Source organism: Plectropomus leopardus, chromosome 12 (assembly GCF_008729295.1).
Source record: "Plectropomus leopardus isolate mb chromosome 12, YSFRI_Pleo_2.0, whole genome shotgun sequence".
Classification (NCBI taxonomy): domain Eukaryota; kingdom Metazoa; phylum Chordata; class Actinopteri; order Perciformes; family Serranidae; genus Plectropomus; species Plectropomus leopardus.
This window is the reverse complement of record NC_056474.1, coordinates 21645776-21662108: the sequence shown is the minus strand read 5'-3', so window position 1 is coordinate 21662108 and position 16333 is coordinate 21645776. Positions and strand designations below refer to the sequence as shown.

The following is a 16333-nucleotide window of genomic DNA, read 5'->3' as shown; positions in this document are numbered from 1 at the left end:
GAATGGTACTAATTCCACTGTGAGAGAGGACACAATGAGATTCACCTGCAATCTGAGTGTATGGCAGCGTGTACGGCCCCAGTCAGGTGTGAAAGCAGATGTGTTTGAGGGGGCCTTTGTTCCTCTAACCCCCTGGGAAACAGTAAGGGACAGACATTTGGCTTTGTGGCGAGGACTTGAGATTATGTTGGTGAGATAAGACAAAAAGGATTGAGTGTGGAGATGGGGAGGAGGCTGGATTTCTGTGTGACAGACCGAAGCCACCTCATTTCCCCTGAGGATTTTTTTTCAGCCTGGCTGACTGACTGTCCTGGTGCCGTAATGACCCTGAGCAAAAAATATATCCTCAGAAAGAGAGAAATGGAAAGGTGGGGATAGAGTCAGCTGCTTCTCCATCATAGTTATGAATGCAAGCAGACAAACACGACAATAAAGCGACTTAAGTATGGAAATCAGTCTTCCCTGAATGGATCACCAATGTTTATGGATGAACTACAAAATAAAAGCGTTTTGACAATATGTATTCATGTGTATTCATAGGCCATGTTCCCGTTCCACAGATGCAGCTGTAAATTCACCATCCCCCACCCACACAGGCTCTCACGCCACAGCGAGTAAAGGTGTTCATCGTAGCGTTTGTGCAGCAGTTAACATCTGTGACGTGTATCTGTCTGCCGCAGGATCCACTAGACTAATAAAAGATACTTATTGCACAATATACTAATGGGGAGTGGTACAACAAGAAAGAGTTTGAAGGCATTTACCCTGCTACAGTTTAATAACGATAATGGACTGGATTTATCTACGACTGCTTTTTAGTCTGCTGATGAATCACTTTGTAAGTGGATGAATGTGAAAAGCATCTCAGTCAAAATGGACTCTAAACATACCTTATGAGCTGCTTCTTATCTGCTTTAACATTAAAAGCAAAACTTGAAATCACAAGCAATAAAAACAGACCTTGCTGAATTTAATACAATCGGAGGGGTTCTGCTACAGCCCCACTTGGCCACTCAGCAAGTATCAAACTTACAACAGAAGCTGCTGTAAGAAAATGACATTTAGTGTTAATATTAGATTCAGTCAGTCAGCTGGCTCTACGTGTGGTACATGTGAGCAAGTCACACAAAAGTAAAATAAGACGTATTACACAGTACCTTATCAGAACATAGGCTTGCTTCCTTAAAGGAATACTTCTCGCACAAAATGATCATTTGCATATCAGTTACTCACTCCATGTTATGGCTGAATTTGTGGGAAAAGTTTCATGTTCTCGCATGCCTCCACTGTGAATGAAGAATGAAGAATTCAAAAACAGAGAAAATCCTGTGTTGAAGTCATTGGGGTCAACTTTAACTGCAAAACTATATCTAAACATCCAGTTACTCTGAAACAACATGTGCACGAAAATCCGAGTCTCACTAATTTTGATGGCCACATGCATGATACTTAAGTTCATCAACGATTTTCTCCATTTTTGGATTCTTGCGGTTACAACAGTTTTCTTTACAAATTCGACATTTTTTGCCCCTTGTGGTCAGATATCCACAACAAGCTAAAATCACACACATTTTACAATTAACAACTATGGCTGATATCGAAAAATGTCGGCAAATGACTGCCTGTTTACAAACCCAGCAGACACAAAGCAATGTAAGAATGAGCAAAGCTCTGTGAGCTGAAGGGAACTGCACAGTTGGAGAATAGTTCTCTTATGAGTTTGTCACTATGAGTGACACCTTTCACATTACACACAGTCAGTAGACACATTGTTAATGTAAGAAAAAACAACAAGTGCTGCTTTAAAACAACTAATTTTAGAGGACCGGAAAATGAAAGGAGACTTATTGTGCTAATATCTGGTTTGTCATTCATGGCCCCACTTGTCAGAGTTTAGCGTAACTTCCATTGTCTCTCTTCACAGATCTCCAGTGTAACAGTATGTCACAAGTTATATGTTTAACATAGGACCATAATATGTGTGATATTGCATATTTTGTAGAAGAAAATAAACCAGCACACATTAAGGACATTTTCATTCAGATTTTATATATCAATATATAGAGATATTCAAAAGTAATCCATTACAGAAAATCAAAAAGTGGAACCAGTTTGGTCTTCATACAGTTTATCTTTGCATGTATAGTAGTTGGCTGATCCCTGTCCTTTTCTTGAAAAATACTACAGGAAAAATGAAAAAGTAAACAAAAAGGCACAAAAAAACCCAAAACAAAACAAACAAAAAAAATCAATCATCTCATAACACCAAGGTTGGGAAGCGTTGCAAAGATGTCGGAGTATTTTTACGGCAGGGGACACCATGTTTTACGTGGGCTAACAAAGAATAAAAAAGGGTTGCACACGAAAAGGATGCTAAATGGTGCACGGCAAGAAACAACACAAACCACTTTGGTGGATATTTCAGATTTCTTACAATCAGGGAATGCAGTGCTCTCCTTTTATACAAATAAATTAATATACCTGTCAACACTTTATCTAAAATCTTATGTACATCTTTTCTTTTACATAATTGTATAATACATTATCAAAAACCTTATGAAAACAATATTTACAAATCAATGAATCAAAAAGCACCCTCAAAGCTTCTCCAGTGTCACACACACATACAACACACACACACACACTCACACTCACTCACACACCTGTGTATCCGCACACCTTCGTACACGGTTTTCTTTCATGCAATGCACAATACAGAAGGCATTCTAAGAGGGTTGTGCAACAAAGAGCATACAAAACAGTTCAAATATGGCTGTGGGATGAACGTTAGCACTCACATGCATAATAATGAAGACACACACAAGCACACACACAGACTTTTTAAGGTTCATGAAAGGAGAAACAGTGTTAATGACGGGGCTAAACCAGCATGAAACAGGTTTCCTGACAGGACAAGTTGGTTTCAACCTCATTACATCAGAGTCAGATTTTTGCTTTCTGTGGTTACATCACATGACAGGTCCTTTTTCACCATGCAGCCACCAGCTGGGCCCTCCCACATGGCACTATCCAAAACTGTCTGCTCAGATATCGGCCATCTCTAAAGGAGGGAGGAGAGCGGGCTGTGGAATCCAGCTTGCTTTTGTCAATGTGTGTGTGCGTACATGTGTGTGTCTTGCCTGCAACAATGAATGGCTGCATTGTCAGCTGGTGAGCAATTATGCATGCTGTTTGTGTTTTTGCAGGGCAAGTGCACATTGTCACCGTCCTCTGGAGAACAGCAGGAATTCGCTATCACTGCACCCCGTGTGTGTTCATGTGCGCATTTGTCACAGTCAAAAGCGGGTGATCAAATAAAATTCTTAACACTCAAGGATTTTTGTCAACCACGAAACACTGCAACCTGACTAAACGCTGGCGTCTATTGCTTTTCTCAAACCATTTAACATCTAAACAAGTCACAATAAGACAGAACTCCTGCGTAAAATCCACTTCTCACTAACCTCACATCCTTTCTGCTCATCGCTCTGAATATTGTATGTCTCCATTTTCTTCTTTCCAGTCCGCAAAATCTGCTGCACTCTCACAAAACTCTAGGGCGTTGGAGGTCAAGTAAAAACGTTTCTCCTCAAATCGTCTGTGTTCAACTGCACTACGAAATCTTAGACAACTCGCCCTTAAAGACTCGCCTCTGAACCAGAGAGAGAGCACATAATATGGCTGGTAACCTTTCTTTAAAATCAATCAGAAAGGAAACATAAAAAAAAACCTCCAGCAAAACTACAATAGACAGCTGCGGTAATGACATATATGACATTTGTGATTCTAACATGAACCTGCACAGATTGTCCCATCAACGCAGAAGCTGTCCCAGTTTCTGAGCTCCTCCTTCCTAAACAGCATTCCCAGAGCTCCACAGCCCAGCAGGAATAACACAAAGCCCAAATTAACACATTAAGGATGAAACAGAACCTCTCACCAGCCCCGTCCTAAAACGTAAGACACACAGCACACACCACACTCGGTTATCAATGCAAAAGACTCAAAAACAGGGAACCAGTCTGACTCCATATTCCAGATCAGGTCAATGTTGGGAACACATTACAACACATTAATAATTCTGTAATCAATTCTCAGCATTTACTGGAGAAAGAGTAGATCCAGCTCCAGCACAGAAAAGGTATGAAACTATTGTTTAAGGATGTTATTAAATCGGCTGCTTTTCAAATGGAGATTGGCATAGGACATGGCTGTGAATGGCTGCATGTTAACACTTGATGATATGTTGTTCGTACCTTCTGCAAACTCAGTCCAAGTCACCCCTGACCTCACTGTGTGTGCGTGTGCCTGAGCGGCCGTCTTCCCCTGAATTCGCTCTCATGGGTCACTTCGCGGTGGAGAGCATGGGCTGCTCTGTGTACCAGTGAGTTCCCGGGTCAGGCATGCTGCCCCCGAGTGGCAAGGCGATGAACTGCGGGCAGGTGCCGCCTCCTGCTCCTACGACTCCCATGTTGACGCCCTGCGGGTACGGGTGGTGGTGCGTGTGGTGTCCCATGCCGTCAGTCCGCCCGATGTGAATCTCGTCCTCCTCGCCCTCGCCGGTGGTCTTGCGGTAGACGGGGTTGTCGAAGTTCATGCTCTTGGTGGAGTTGCGCCGCCAGTTGCGCCACACCAGGTAGACTCCGGCGCACACCAGGCCAAACACCACTGTGGCAACGATAGGAACTGCATGCGTTTAACACACAGTGGCAGGGACACGGGAAGGGGGAGGCGTTAACGAGGCATAACGGGTCCATGGCATGAAATGAGAGGCACGGAGAGGAGCACAACAGGCATGCGGGGGACAGAGAGGGCGGGGGGCTGCGGTAGAGACGTTGTGTGTGTGGGTGGCTCGGCTAAACGTCGGGTCAAAGTCGGGTCATACGCAAACCAACGGACCTTTAACGACGACTCTAAATCAGTGGTGTGAAGCAGCATCAGTGGCTTCACTTCAGAGTAAATTAGTTTTAAACCGTCCTCGGGGAGTAAAAATTTAACTATCATATTACATCACAATCTCTTGGCAACTCATCCTCAGCAAATGTGTCCTTGAATAAGCAATGTAATTTAATAATGCTTTATTAAATTACACCAATAAAGCACCAATAAAGCTTTCATGGTGTATTTTTTTTCAACTGTCTGTTCACTTAATGAAGTGCTTGATGAGAACAGTTCATCTGAACTAACTAACTAACTCGTTTTGTTTTATGTCTGTGTTTTTCATTGATTTTACTTGTTTATACCTCAAAGTACACAAAGAGTCCAAGGTAATACTTTCCCCATATGCAGTATGTTATATGAGTCAAAGTAGGACCAGCTTTACGTGAGAGAAAATACTCCCAGGCATATCTAAGCACCAGTTTTTTTTAAGATGTGAATTTTTATGCAATTTTTGGATACTCTGAGCACCACAAACAAAATTAAGAGTGATTGTGCAATCAGTCTCACTCCTATCAGAGTTTACACTCCAGCAACCCCAGCCAGTGTTAGCTGTGTTACTGTTACATTTGCATAACACATTAGAGGGTACTGATCCCAGAAGCCTTTTTTCTTGAGTCATTAAAAGTGAGTGCATACTGTTTGAAAAATATATCAGGTATGAAGTCAAACCTATCTATGTTAGATCAAAATAACAGTATGATCTTCCTTTTTCTTTTAAAATACTTGCACTAACTTGCTCTACTCTGCAAGACAAGAGCAACACTGTAGCTTCATTTCAACTACATACATCAGCTGGTAAAAATGCTGACCTTTTCTCTGAACATAGAGCCTTAGGAATATAGTAGCACGATATCATGTATGAGGCCTTCACAAATAAAATATATATATGCTATGTAATGTATAATGTATGTATAATGATGCACCCGTCAATCATGTCACTCACAGCTCGTGAACTGCGACCTAACTTGAAATAGGCAGCGCTAATCAAATATGGACCAAAATTCTGTTACTGCATTGCCTATCTTTCACCTCAGATGTTTCCAGAAATGTATTTTAGTGTACTCCTTAGCTGGAGAACCTGCCAGCTGATGCTTTGTTTTCAGCTTTTTAAATAAAAGTTACCAACAGGAGATTTAAAGTTGGCGACAGAGAGCATTTAATCCAACTAATGATCTTACAGTTGACAAAATCTGTTCACTACAGATGTCATTTCAGTTTCCAAAATCAACAGTTACCAGCAAGAAATAAAAACCCTGCTTTTGTCTATCTCTGCCTGAAAACAAGGACCCATTGCTTCAAAAGTACTAAGAAATTTTAGTGATAAATGTGACACTTTTTTTTTTTTTTTTTTTTTACTTTAAACTGTATATGTGCCATTTAAACAGAAAAATACAGGTGTAGCAAACTTGCATTGGTTTTCAAAATGTGGGTAAATGAAACCAAAACTAACTGAATGCCTCAATACCACAAAGGGTAAATGAGATTTTTTTTTCAAGTATGGTGCTTTATGTAGCATTAGTATGCTAACCACACAGAGACACACGGTCTACTGACAAGTGTGGCTGTAGCAGAACCCAACACAACAACACAGTGTGAAGTGAATAATGCAGTGTGGCAGCTATGTCAGACGCACAGAAAATGACTCCCGAGAAAGCTCAGCGAGGAAGACCTGTGGGCCAGGCTTCTCTCATCCTGCCACAGCAGGGTCAGTGTGAATGGACTACAAACAGAGTGGCTATAGGCAGCAGGTTGACAGCAGCTTTTACGCAGCCCTGCAGACCTTTAATGTAGACATACACACACACAGACAGGGAAGGCTTCCGGTGACTTACCGATGGGGATGACCACTCCCAAAACAGCCACTGTCAGGTTCTCGCCCAAGAGGAAATGCTCGCTTCCAGCTGATGGAACGAGAAAGAGGAGTTAGAGCGAGAGTCAGAGAACACAGCAGAGCGAGAGAGGACAAGAGTGAAAAACGTACGCAATTCAGGAAAAAAAAGTGTGTGAGAAATAGAGAGAGAGATAAGCAGAGGAGGCAGGACAGGAGAGCCGGTGGAAGAGGAGGGAGATAAAACAGAGAGGTGGGGAGCGACTGATCATGCGTGCACGGCTGTGAGTGTTCTACAAAGAGAGACAGATAGTAAAAAGGAGGTTGAAATAAAAATGAAAGAGAGAGAGGAAAATGATGAGCCGCGTGGCATTTGCTGGGGTGTGACCTTGGCATTACCCCTGACCTTCTACTGTGCACTTCATCCATCAGGCTCCAATGTCACCTCACACTCATTTACATATCACATACTTACTAACACACCTATTTATGTGCAGTTACACAAGTGCACGCATGTCCCCGCAGACATGCAAACAAGCTGCAGCCCTCACAGAGCACCATTTATGGAAGACAACATTTTCAATGGGACAAGATGCCATCCATCAGTCCTATTAAAGTCAATAGAGCCAGGTTGTTGGGGTTAGTAGATACCTCACTTTAATGTCATCATTACACTGAGGGTGACGTTGTTAGTTACATTATGAGTGTGACTAGGACTGTAGGATGTGGTGCTTGGCAGGAGATGAGGATGCTTAGGTGAAACTGCTCCTATATCAGAGAAAGAGCCCCATTTCTCGTTAACTCTGAATGGGCCACTCTGCCCTTTCAAAATCATACAGAGGACCCTAGAGGTCACAAGAAAAATGTTAAAGGGACAATTTACCATCAAAATCAAAAATATACATTTTCCTTTGACCTGTAGTGTTATTTATCAGTCTTGTTTGTTTAGGTAAAAGTCTCCAAGTGGTGGAGATATCGGCCATAGGATAGTCTGCCTTCTCTCCAATACAATACAACTAGATGGCATTCGGCTTGTGGCGCCAAAAAATTATATTCGCAAAACTTCAGAGCAATGTCTCTTTATAGAAATCATTACCCGGTTGCTTAAGACAATCTCAGACCTTCCAATTTTTAGGAAGCCTTGAGTAACACCTTGGCCAAGGGACTAAATGAACTGCACTTGTAGCACCACTGAGCTACCTAACGTTACAGCTCTGCCGAGGAGGACCCCAACCATGTTCACATCATGCGCTGTCATGAGTATGAGCCTCATCCATGAGTAGATGCACGCTTCCTTCTGAGTGGTATGGTTGGCATGAGTAGTTTGGCAGAAAGAAGAGTAACCGAGTCATGAATTCTGTGGAAAGACATTGCTGTTGAGTTTTCAAAATGTACTTTTGTAGCTCTTTGAGCACCACAAGTCCAGTGTCATCTTGTTCCATTATATTGAAGATAAGGCAGACATCTCTACGGCTGATATCTCCAGCATTCAGCAAAGCACACCAAAACAATCTAGCAATTGTGAAAAAATATCACTACTGGTAAGAGGAAATGTATGTTTTTTTGATTTTAGGGTGAACTGCTCCTTTAATCACAAAGTGCTGGATTTCTTGAATTGAATGTAAGACTGTGACATCAAGGAATGAATGTTAAAATATCAGCTTGTAAGTCTCTAAATGAGACTTATTTATAGTATTTATTGTAGAATTTTCAGTATCTTACCACACAGGCAGAAATGACCGAACATTATAATTCATAGCCCACTTACAGTGTTGGGAGACACTGCTGTCCCCTGCAGGTGTGGTGGACATGACCATGGCAGTAGCAGAGGAGTGGGAGCCCAGTGCCTTAGACTCTTGTGACGACAAAGGCTTAAGGGTGGAGAGGGGTGTGAGAGGCTCTGGGGAACCAGATGGAGCTGTGGTCAAGTGGCCTGTGGCGTCTGCCTGTGATACTCCCCCTGAGGGTGGCGGGAAGTCTTCTGCAACAGTCGCTCTGGTGCCAGTTGTAAATCCAGTAGGAGGTGAGGATGTCGAGGTCATTTCGTTTCTCGGTGCTGCTGCAAAGCAAAGGAAGAGTGGCATGAAAGCTTTAGCTTAATTTTGTAAGATGCAAAACAAATATATCTTACAAGTTGGGTTGTACAATCCATAATCAGTGTATCACACAAAGTAACTGCATGTAAGTGTGAGCACGTTAAAGTGTATTTAGAATATTTCTGCTTGACTTTGCCATCAGACAGCCTTTTCTGAGTGGGGGCCGTGCAATCTTCAAAGTCACCACACTCCATTGACAAAAAAAAAGTAATTTTACGTCACAGAACCGGGAGCTGCTGGTCTACCGCTGGCTTGATAGCTTAGTTTATTTTTGTTCTTGTGTGACCTTGGTGTTACAAAGGGTTACTTCTTATTCACCAAAGTCACACAACAACACAAACTGACTAACTGATTGAGGCGGCAGTAGACCAGCAGCTCCTGTGTTCTGTGAGGTAAAATTACCATTTTTGTCAATGGAGTCAGGTGACTTTGAAGAGAACGGCAGTTTCCTTTTGGAAAGGGCTGTCTGTTCAAGTAGAGAAAATATTAAACTTAAACTGATATTGATTATTTTTAAGTGAGCAAAATATATTTTGCTTCGGCCCCGTCCCAGTACATCCCTTAGCTTCCTTAGCTACACAACAAACTGGGGTTGTGCTGCCTGACATCTAGGTTACTGCATGTCATACACTGACTACTGATAAGTACCTCATACAACCCCACTCTAAAAGATTCAAACTATTCCTTTAAAGAGGGTGGACAGAAAGACATGAACTCAATTTACAACAGCAAGCTTTGAGTCTAAGTCACAAAATCCTTTTACCTTTTACCTTTGTGAACCCTATAATGCCTCTTTCAGTCAGAAACATTCTTGTGTATAATTATGGGGAAATTAACTGATCTCGTGCCTGTTCAAAGCAGCTGTAACCTGCCTGGCATGACAGGACAGCATGGACATCATATATATAATATTGTAATAATACAACAAATGTCGTATTTGTTTCAGAGATGTGGTGTTAGATTGCATTACACTGCATAGTGCTCCATTTTATTGTATCCACTGCCTTTATGTGTTGCTTAGCAACTATCTTTTTGACTTAAAGGTTTAATAACTATATTGCTTGAAGGGAGCATATTTAATAATTTATCTTGAATTATTGCCTACTACAAATAAAGTCATATATCATGTCATATATTACATGTGTTCGACTGTATTAGTACTGTGTTAAAACTGATTAAAGCAGTCATTAACAGTCACTTCCAAACAGTAATGAGTATCAGGCACTACAGTGCTTATATGTATACAGTTGGGAAAAAAGAGGTGGATTAATTGTGTAATTGATTATTACTGATTTATATCAATAATACAAAATAGAATTATTACATTACAGAAATCCTATTTGATTACCTAGTATTTGACATTTTAACCTTTTTAAGGTGGATGTCTTTTGTGATATATCTGACGCAAAAAATGTTATCAATCGGATTGTCACTGGCTCTATAGTTGTTACTCTGACTACAGATTGTGAACTTCCACATTGAGACAAAATAGCATAGAAACATATAGATTTTCGGTTTTTTTTCTGATCATGTACCACCAATTTAAAGAGGGCTGACAGTTTTGTGAAAAGATCATCTTTGCAGTAGTGAAACTCTTCTCTTCTGTCTGTTTGTTGACAAAAATTGATCATCGTTTGTCCAGGTATGAGTTGTGTATGCACTGACGCTTTCACACAATTGAAGTTCCTAACAGATACAATTGTTTTGATTTGATTGGTAATTTGAAAACATGTAAGGTCACATCATCTACTTGAGGAAAAAGGAATGCTGCTATCCGATTTCAAAGACCAGTATGGGGCTGATCATGGTAGTCTTGACTGATCGGGATCAGCTAATTTGATCTTGCAGAATCTGATTCACTCTTTTGTTTTACGTCAGCTGTCACGCAGATGTTTTTTACTGGCAAAGGTTTCATGCACATCCATTGTAAAAAAACCCTGTTAAGTAACAGCTTTGATGCAGGGATTTTTTTAATACATTGCAGAGTTATTCAATTGTTAAGCATATACATTTTTTTTTACAACGTTGAAGAAACCCGCTTCAAGTGTGCACTGTGCAGCTATATTATCTAGGAAAAAAAAGTACAGGACCGGGCCCAGTATATAGGCAGATACTCAATATTACATTACTTGGATTGGGATCGGAGGGAAAAAAACGTGATCAGGTCATCTCCATTGGGAACATTTGTCAGCAGACGGCTGCTCAAAATCAACACTGAGCCAAGCATTACATCTCACTTTCCCCTGTGATGACACTTAATGCAAAAATAAAAGGAGCTTCGTTAAGCGAAGCAGAATCTGATTATGACACAGTGAGCACTGCAGCACTCTGCCCAGCAAATCCCTTTAGGTGGTATTGATTACTTAATACTCTCAATTAACACTTGTCAACACACTCACCTGGCACACAGCCCCTCATATCGGGCCCCAGGTCCTGGCCATCGGGGCAGGCGCAGGTGTATTTGGGCGAGTGTTCAGTAATCTGTGGAGCCTTAAGACACAAGTACTCACAGCCTCCATTGGCCACACTGCCCAGATTACAACTGTCTGGGCCTGGAGTCAGCGACAGAGAGAAAGAGAGAGACATGGAGAATTTCACAGTTATGGTTATATAAATAAGATTATCACTTATTCAACAAGAGGAGATCGCAGAGAGAGACAGAAGAAGTTGCTGCACTTTTTTCCCCACTGTGAGCACTGTTGAATTCCCTTTCAACAAAGCCCATTACAATGCGTAAACAAAATCTAAAAGAATGCAAAGAGTAAAATGTGCCATCACACACAAACCCGCAGATCCTGTGTTAAGGTGCCAGGTACAACTTCACTGTGTTTGTACTAAAGACTTGTTAAGATATAAACTAGAAAAGACGGGTGTATATAAAGTTTGAATTGGAGACACGGTGACGAAACACAGTGAAAGATTAAAATATAAATGGGCATGGACTGTGCTCTGGAAAGATGGAATAAAAAGCGACAGACAGCCAGAGATAGATATGGAAACTGACGCACAAGAAAGGAAATACACAGCCATCACATTCATGATTAAAAACTCTGTTCAGTTCAACTCAAATCTGGATTGTCCTGTTAGAGGAAACCGGGCTGGAGGCAGGGTTTTGACAGATGTGTGAATGTACTGCTGCTCCCAATGCTTTGATCACTCCACCACAGTCACAAGCCTCAACATCATTTATTCATGTGCCTGGGTCGACACAGATCCACGGAGGAAACTTGGTCACAGAGATGCGACTCGGCTCACACGATCACAGTAAGGGGCAGAGAGCAAAAAGAAATGAACATACAAAGTCTCATACTGTGCGCGCACACACACACACACCTTGCGGCTGGCGAAGCTGGTGGAAGACCACAATGTCATGGGGGTCGTTGAGGTTTTCAGCCAGCGTGTGGATGTCTTGACCAGTCAGCCTGTTGGCCATGAAGACGGCCGCCCTGTCTCTGTCTGTCCAGTAGATTCGATCCTGAAGCACACAAGGAATCATTTTCTTTTAGATGGGAAGTCCATTTATACAGTGCAGTTCAGAAACACAGCATTTTAAAGTGTCTAAGTGTCCAAAAGTGTCCAAGTGCAAATGAAAATAGGACATTTATAGTATGTGTATATAGGATTCAGTAGCATTTAGAAGTGAGGACTGCAGATTGCAACCAGCTGAAATCAGCTGGAACTCCCAGTTAGGATTCTTTCAGTGTTCATTGTTAAGGAGGTTTATACCGAGAGCCGAGATATTTAATAACTTCAATCCTCCTGGTTTTTCAAATTGATTTCATTTAATTGGTTTGTGGAGGCATACAACAAATGTTTTTTTAAATTTTTATAAAAAAATTAGTTTTCAGCCCTTCTGCATTGGCTTTATTTTTCAGCCTCAGAGGTTGCTGCCTGTAAATTACACAAGACACTTTTCACTATTTCCTGACATTTTATCAACAAAACAAATGATCAATTAATAATGAAAATAATTGCCAAAGCAGTTGATAATGAATACAATCATTAGTTGCAGCCCTTCTTTGGTTTACAACTAAATACATACAAAAGTAATGTCATTCCCATCAGCCTAGGCTGTACTTTGCGTGTACTGCTAATTAGCAAAGTTCAACCTGGTAAACATTATATCTGCTGAGCCGCAGCATGTTAGCATTGTCATAGTGAGCATGCTAGCATTTAGCTCAAAGCACCATTGTGTGCAGCCTCACGTGAGATGCATGCTTAGGGAGAAAACACAGTGCTAACAGCTGTAAATTCTTGGCTCAGAGTACTCACAAGCCTAATTTATTTGAGGAAACATAATGGAGAGAAAATTAGGGCAAGTGAAATACACTGATAAATATTTGGTGCCACACATTGTTAAATTCATTATCTCTTGCAGAAGAGAGAGTGTGTTAATTTAGTTTTTGCTGCAAATAATATGAGGCAATGAATCCATCAAGGAAATGCAAATGCAGAGGTTTAATGGTAATTGAGATGTGTTTTAATTCAATTGGAGTGCAACATAAAGCAACAAGCATGCAATAAATGGGCCTGTGATAACTTGTTGTGGAAGAGGATTCAATCTATCAGTTGGTTTTAATTTAATAGGTTTCAAGTGTCTGCAAATTCTTTCTGGTTTGTTACAAAGTTATTTCTTAAATGATTAACACACATCCTGTTTAGATTAAAATATAGCAGCACAGTGGTAAACATTCAACATGCTGGTTGTTTATAAATTGATTTGTTTGCTTTGTTTCCCCAGTTCACTCCCACGACAGTTTAACAAGACACTCTGACATTTTTGGCGGTTGCCTTAGAAACTACAGGCCTATCTCCAGCAAGACAATAGGACACTACAGGAGTGTGTGTGTGTGTGTGTGTGTGTGTGTGTGTGTGTGTGTGTGTGTGTGTGTGTTGAGTCAGTCACTGAGTCAGAAAGAGATGGCAATGTGATGTACACTACAACAGGCTCTAGTCAATATCAGGGGGCTGGTAAACATCCTCAACAAGAAGGTCACCTTGTCGTCACAACAGGGCAGAGAGCAGAGAAGCCCCGGGTCGATTACGTGTTACACCAGAGGGAATTTATCATCATTTCTGTGAGCTGAACTACAGTTCTGCCTGCAGGGTGGACTAACAGCAGAGTACAGTAAGAAAAATCCTCAAGGTTATGATTTGGACATCTTACCTTGACTGGTATTTTTAAAGGTTAAAACTGTAAGAAACAGGAGTGTCGGAATGTACCTCTAATCCTTTTTACTCACGTATTGAAGGAAAACATTTTAGGTACTTCTACTTAAGCTGGGTTGCTCCATTTTATGCTACTCAATACTTCTCCTCTCATACATTTCAGATTCTTGTATTTTTAAATCCACTACAATGACTATGTTTACTTGCACAGAATTTTCCAGTTTTTACCATTATTCTACAAAAGACAATATAATAATATGTGAAAATTAATATTCCACTCTCCCCATTTACATGCAGCTGTGTATATAGTCAGAGTAACTTGCCCTAACACATCATTTATCACGTCTAAATATGGTAAATATGCCCTTTTTTCTGCAAAATAGCATTAAAAGAAGTTTTCTCCCGATGGTGGACTTGTTGGGCCATGCAACACAGCCTCCTTCTTTTATTCCTTTTACCACCTTCTTGAAAATTTATCCCTGCCATCTTTGTACATGTCCAAAAACCTGTTGATATCCAAGTCTTTCATAAAACTTAAAAGTAGGTCAGTTTCAATTCAAAAAAATGTCTGGGGAATTGAAAACAAAAAGTTAATTTAATTCAAAATATTAAAATAGACTTTCTTGGACCCCTCCCAGGTTGCACAGGGTGGGGCTGTGGGTTGACATGCAATGAAAACAATGACACTCTAGTTCATATGCTGTGGTGCTGCCCAAAAGTACACCAGTTGTGGTTGTCTACCCACGACTACTTTCAAACAGTTGTTGGCCAAGACGTCTCTTTCACTCCAGGCTTTTCCTTTTGTTTGATCTTTTTTGTTTGTTTTGTTGTGTTCTGCTTTGTTTTGCTGTATTTAGTTTAATTCTCTATTATCAATTTTTTGGTATCCAGCTTTATATTGTTTTTTCTTTATTGTTATGTGTCATATTGAATGTTTACTGTGGTTGTAATCCTTCTCTAAAAAATTTAAAAATATCTGTATCACAAAAAAAGTTGGTATGTTTCTTCTTGGGTTCGTCTTATGGCATGCATCTCTATCCTGGCCTTGTAAACTGTTGGCAAGTTAGTTTGAATACAATGCACAGAGCTGACTGTAAACAGACAAAAGGCTGTGTGTCCCAAACTGCCTATAAACTCTAAAGTCAAAATGTAAGTAAATGTCTGAATGTGGAACTTGTTCTTGTTCCAGTGGAGTACCTTGACATGTTGGTATTGTGAAGGTAAGAATTTGAATACTCTTTCCACCTTTGCTTTTTAGATCTGGTACTCTTGCTACTGTCAGAGGTGCTACATCTGAATCCAGTTTTGGTGTTCTGACTTAAAAAAGTCACCTGTTTCATGATCTCCTAGCTCACAAATGTAATTCTAACCCATGTGGATATATATTAAAAAAAATTTAAAAATCCAAAAATCTTGTTAATCGGATCTGCTGCTGAGTAAATTCTGTATCGCTGTTCCCACTGAGACCAGTTCCCCTTGACAGGAGTCCACAAGGGAATAGGCACACATGGGTGATGTCATTAGCACTAGAAAGTGGCTGGGACTTTGCTGCAGTGGCAACACCAGGGACAAGCCAGACAAGAGTTTGTAAGCAAAAACATACACACGTACACATGCACACACAATATAGAAACTACAAGGCAGCAGATTTGATATAAGCTCTTTGGTGATGGCCATGACTTATAACTCTCACACACAGGGAAGCTGGCTGAAGACCAAAATCATGAATGTGTGGGTTGCTTTTGGCTGCTCTCTACTCCCTATAGCCGTCTTCTGTTTAGTATTCTCAGCCACTCAGTACCACAACGGAAAACAAACAATACAAGAAAGACAGACAGACAGACAGACAGACAGACACACACACACACACACACACACACACACACACACAGAGCATACAGTAAATTGAATTTAACAGTCATTACATTCCGACTCCCAGTCACACTGCAGGCCCCTGTGAGGCTAATGAGAAAGATGTAGATATGATGAGATGTGGGAGGTTGGATGGATGATACCATGGACAACAGCCAAAAACCATTATAAAATCTGTTGCACACAAACCTCAAAAACAGCCAGAGCGTACGGATGTCCCAGTCTCTCTGCAGACGACATGTGTGTTCTGCGATGAGCTCCGTTCAGGTCCACACTGGCTATGAGGTGCAGCTTTGAATCCACCCAGTACAGACGTCTGTTGGCTACATCTGAGAAACACAAACACACACACACATGCACACACAGGTGGATAGGACTTTCCCAAGCTGAGTAGAAATTGATTGTGTTCGCGGTAAGCACTCCTGCA

The 16333-nt window shown here is 40.9% G+C and overlaps 1 protein-coding gene across 1 annotated transcript in view; it reads right to left on the bottom strand.

Annotated features, from left to right (window-relative positions):
- Window positions 1-4182: 4182 nt before the first annotated feature.
- Window positions 4183-16333, bottom strand: part of LOC121951124 (low-density lipoprotein receptor-related protein 8-like) — a 100480-nt gene continuing 88329 nt past the window's right edge. The window contains exons 14-19 of the mRNA XM_042497353.1: window positions 16096-16235; window positions 12199-12340; window positions 11265-11417; window positions 8538-8828; window positions 6774-6842; window positions 4183-4686 (exon numbers count right to left, since the gene is read on the bottom strand). Coding sequence (XP_042353287.1) covers window positions 4346-4686; window positions 6774-6842; window positions 8538-8828; window positions 11265-11417; window positions 12199-12340; window positions 16096-16235 — 1136 coding nt within the window. The 3' untranslated portion in view covers window positions 4183-4345. The remainder of the gene's footprint in view (window positions 4687-6773; window positions 6843-8537; window positions 8829-11264; window positions 11418-12198; window positions 12341-16095; window positions 16236-16333) is intronic.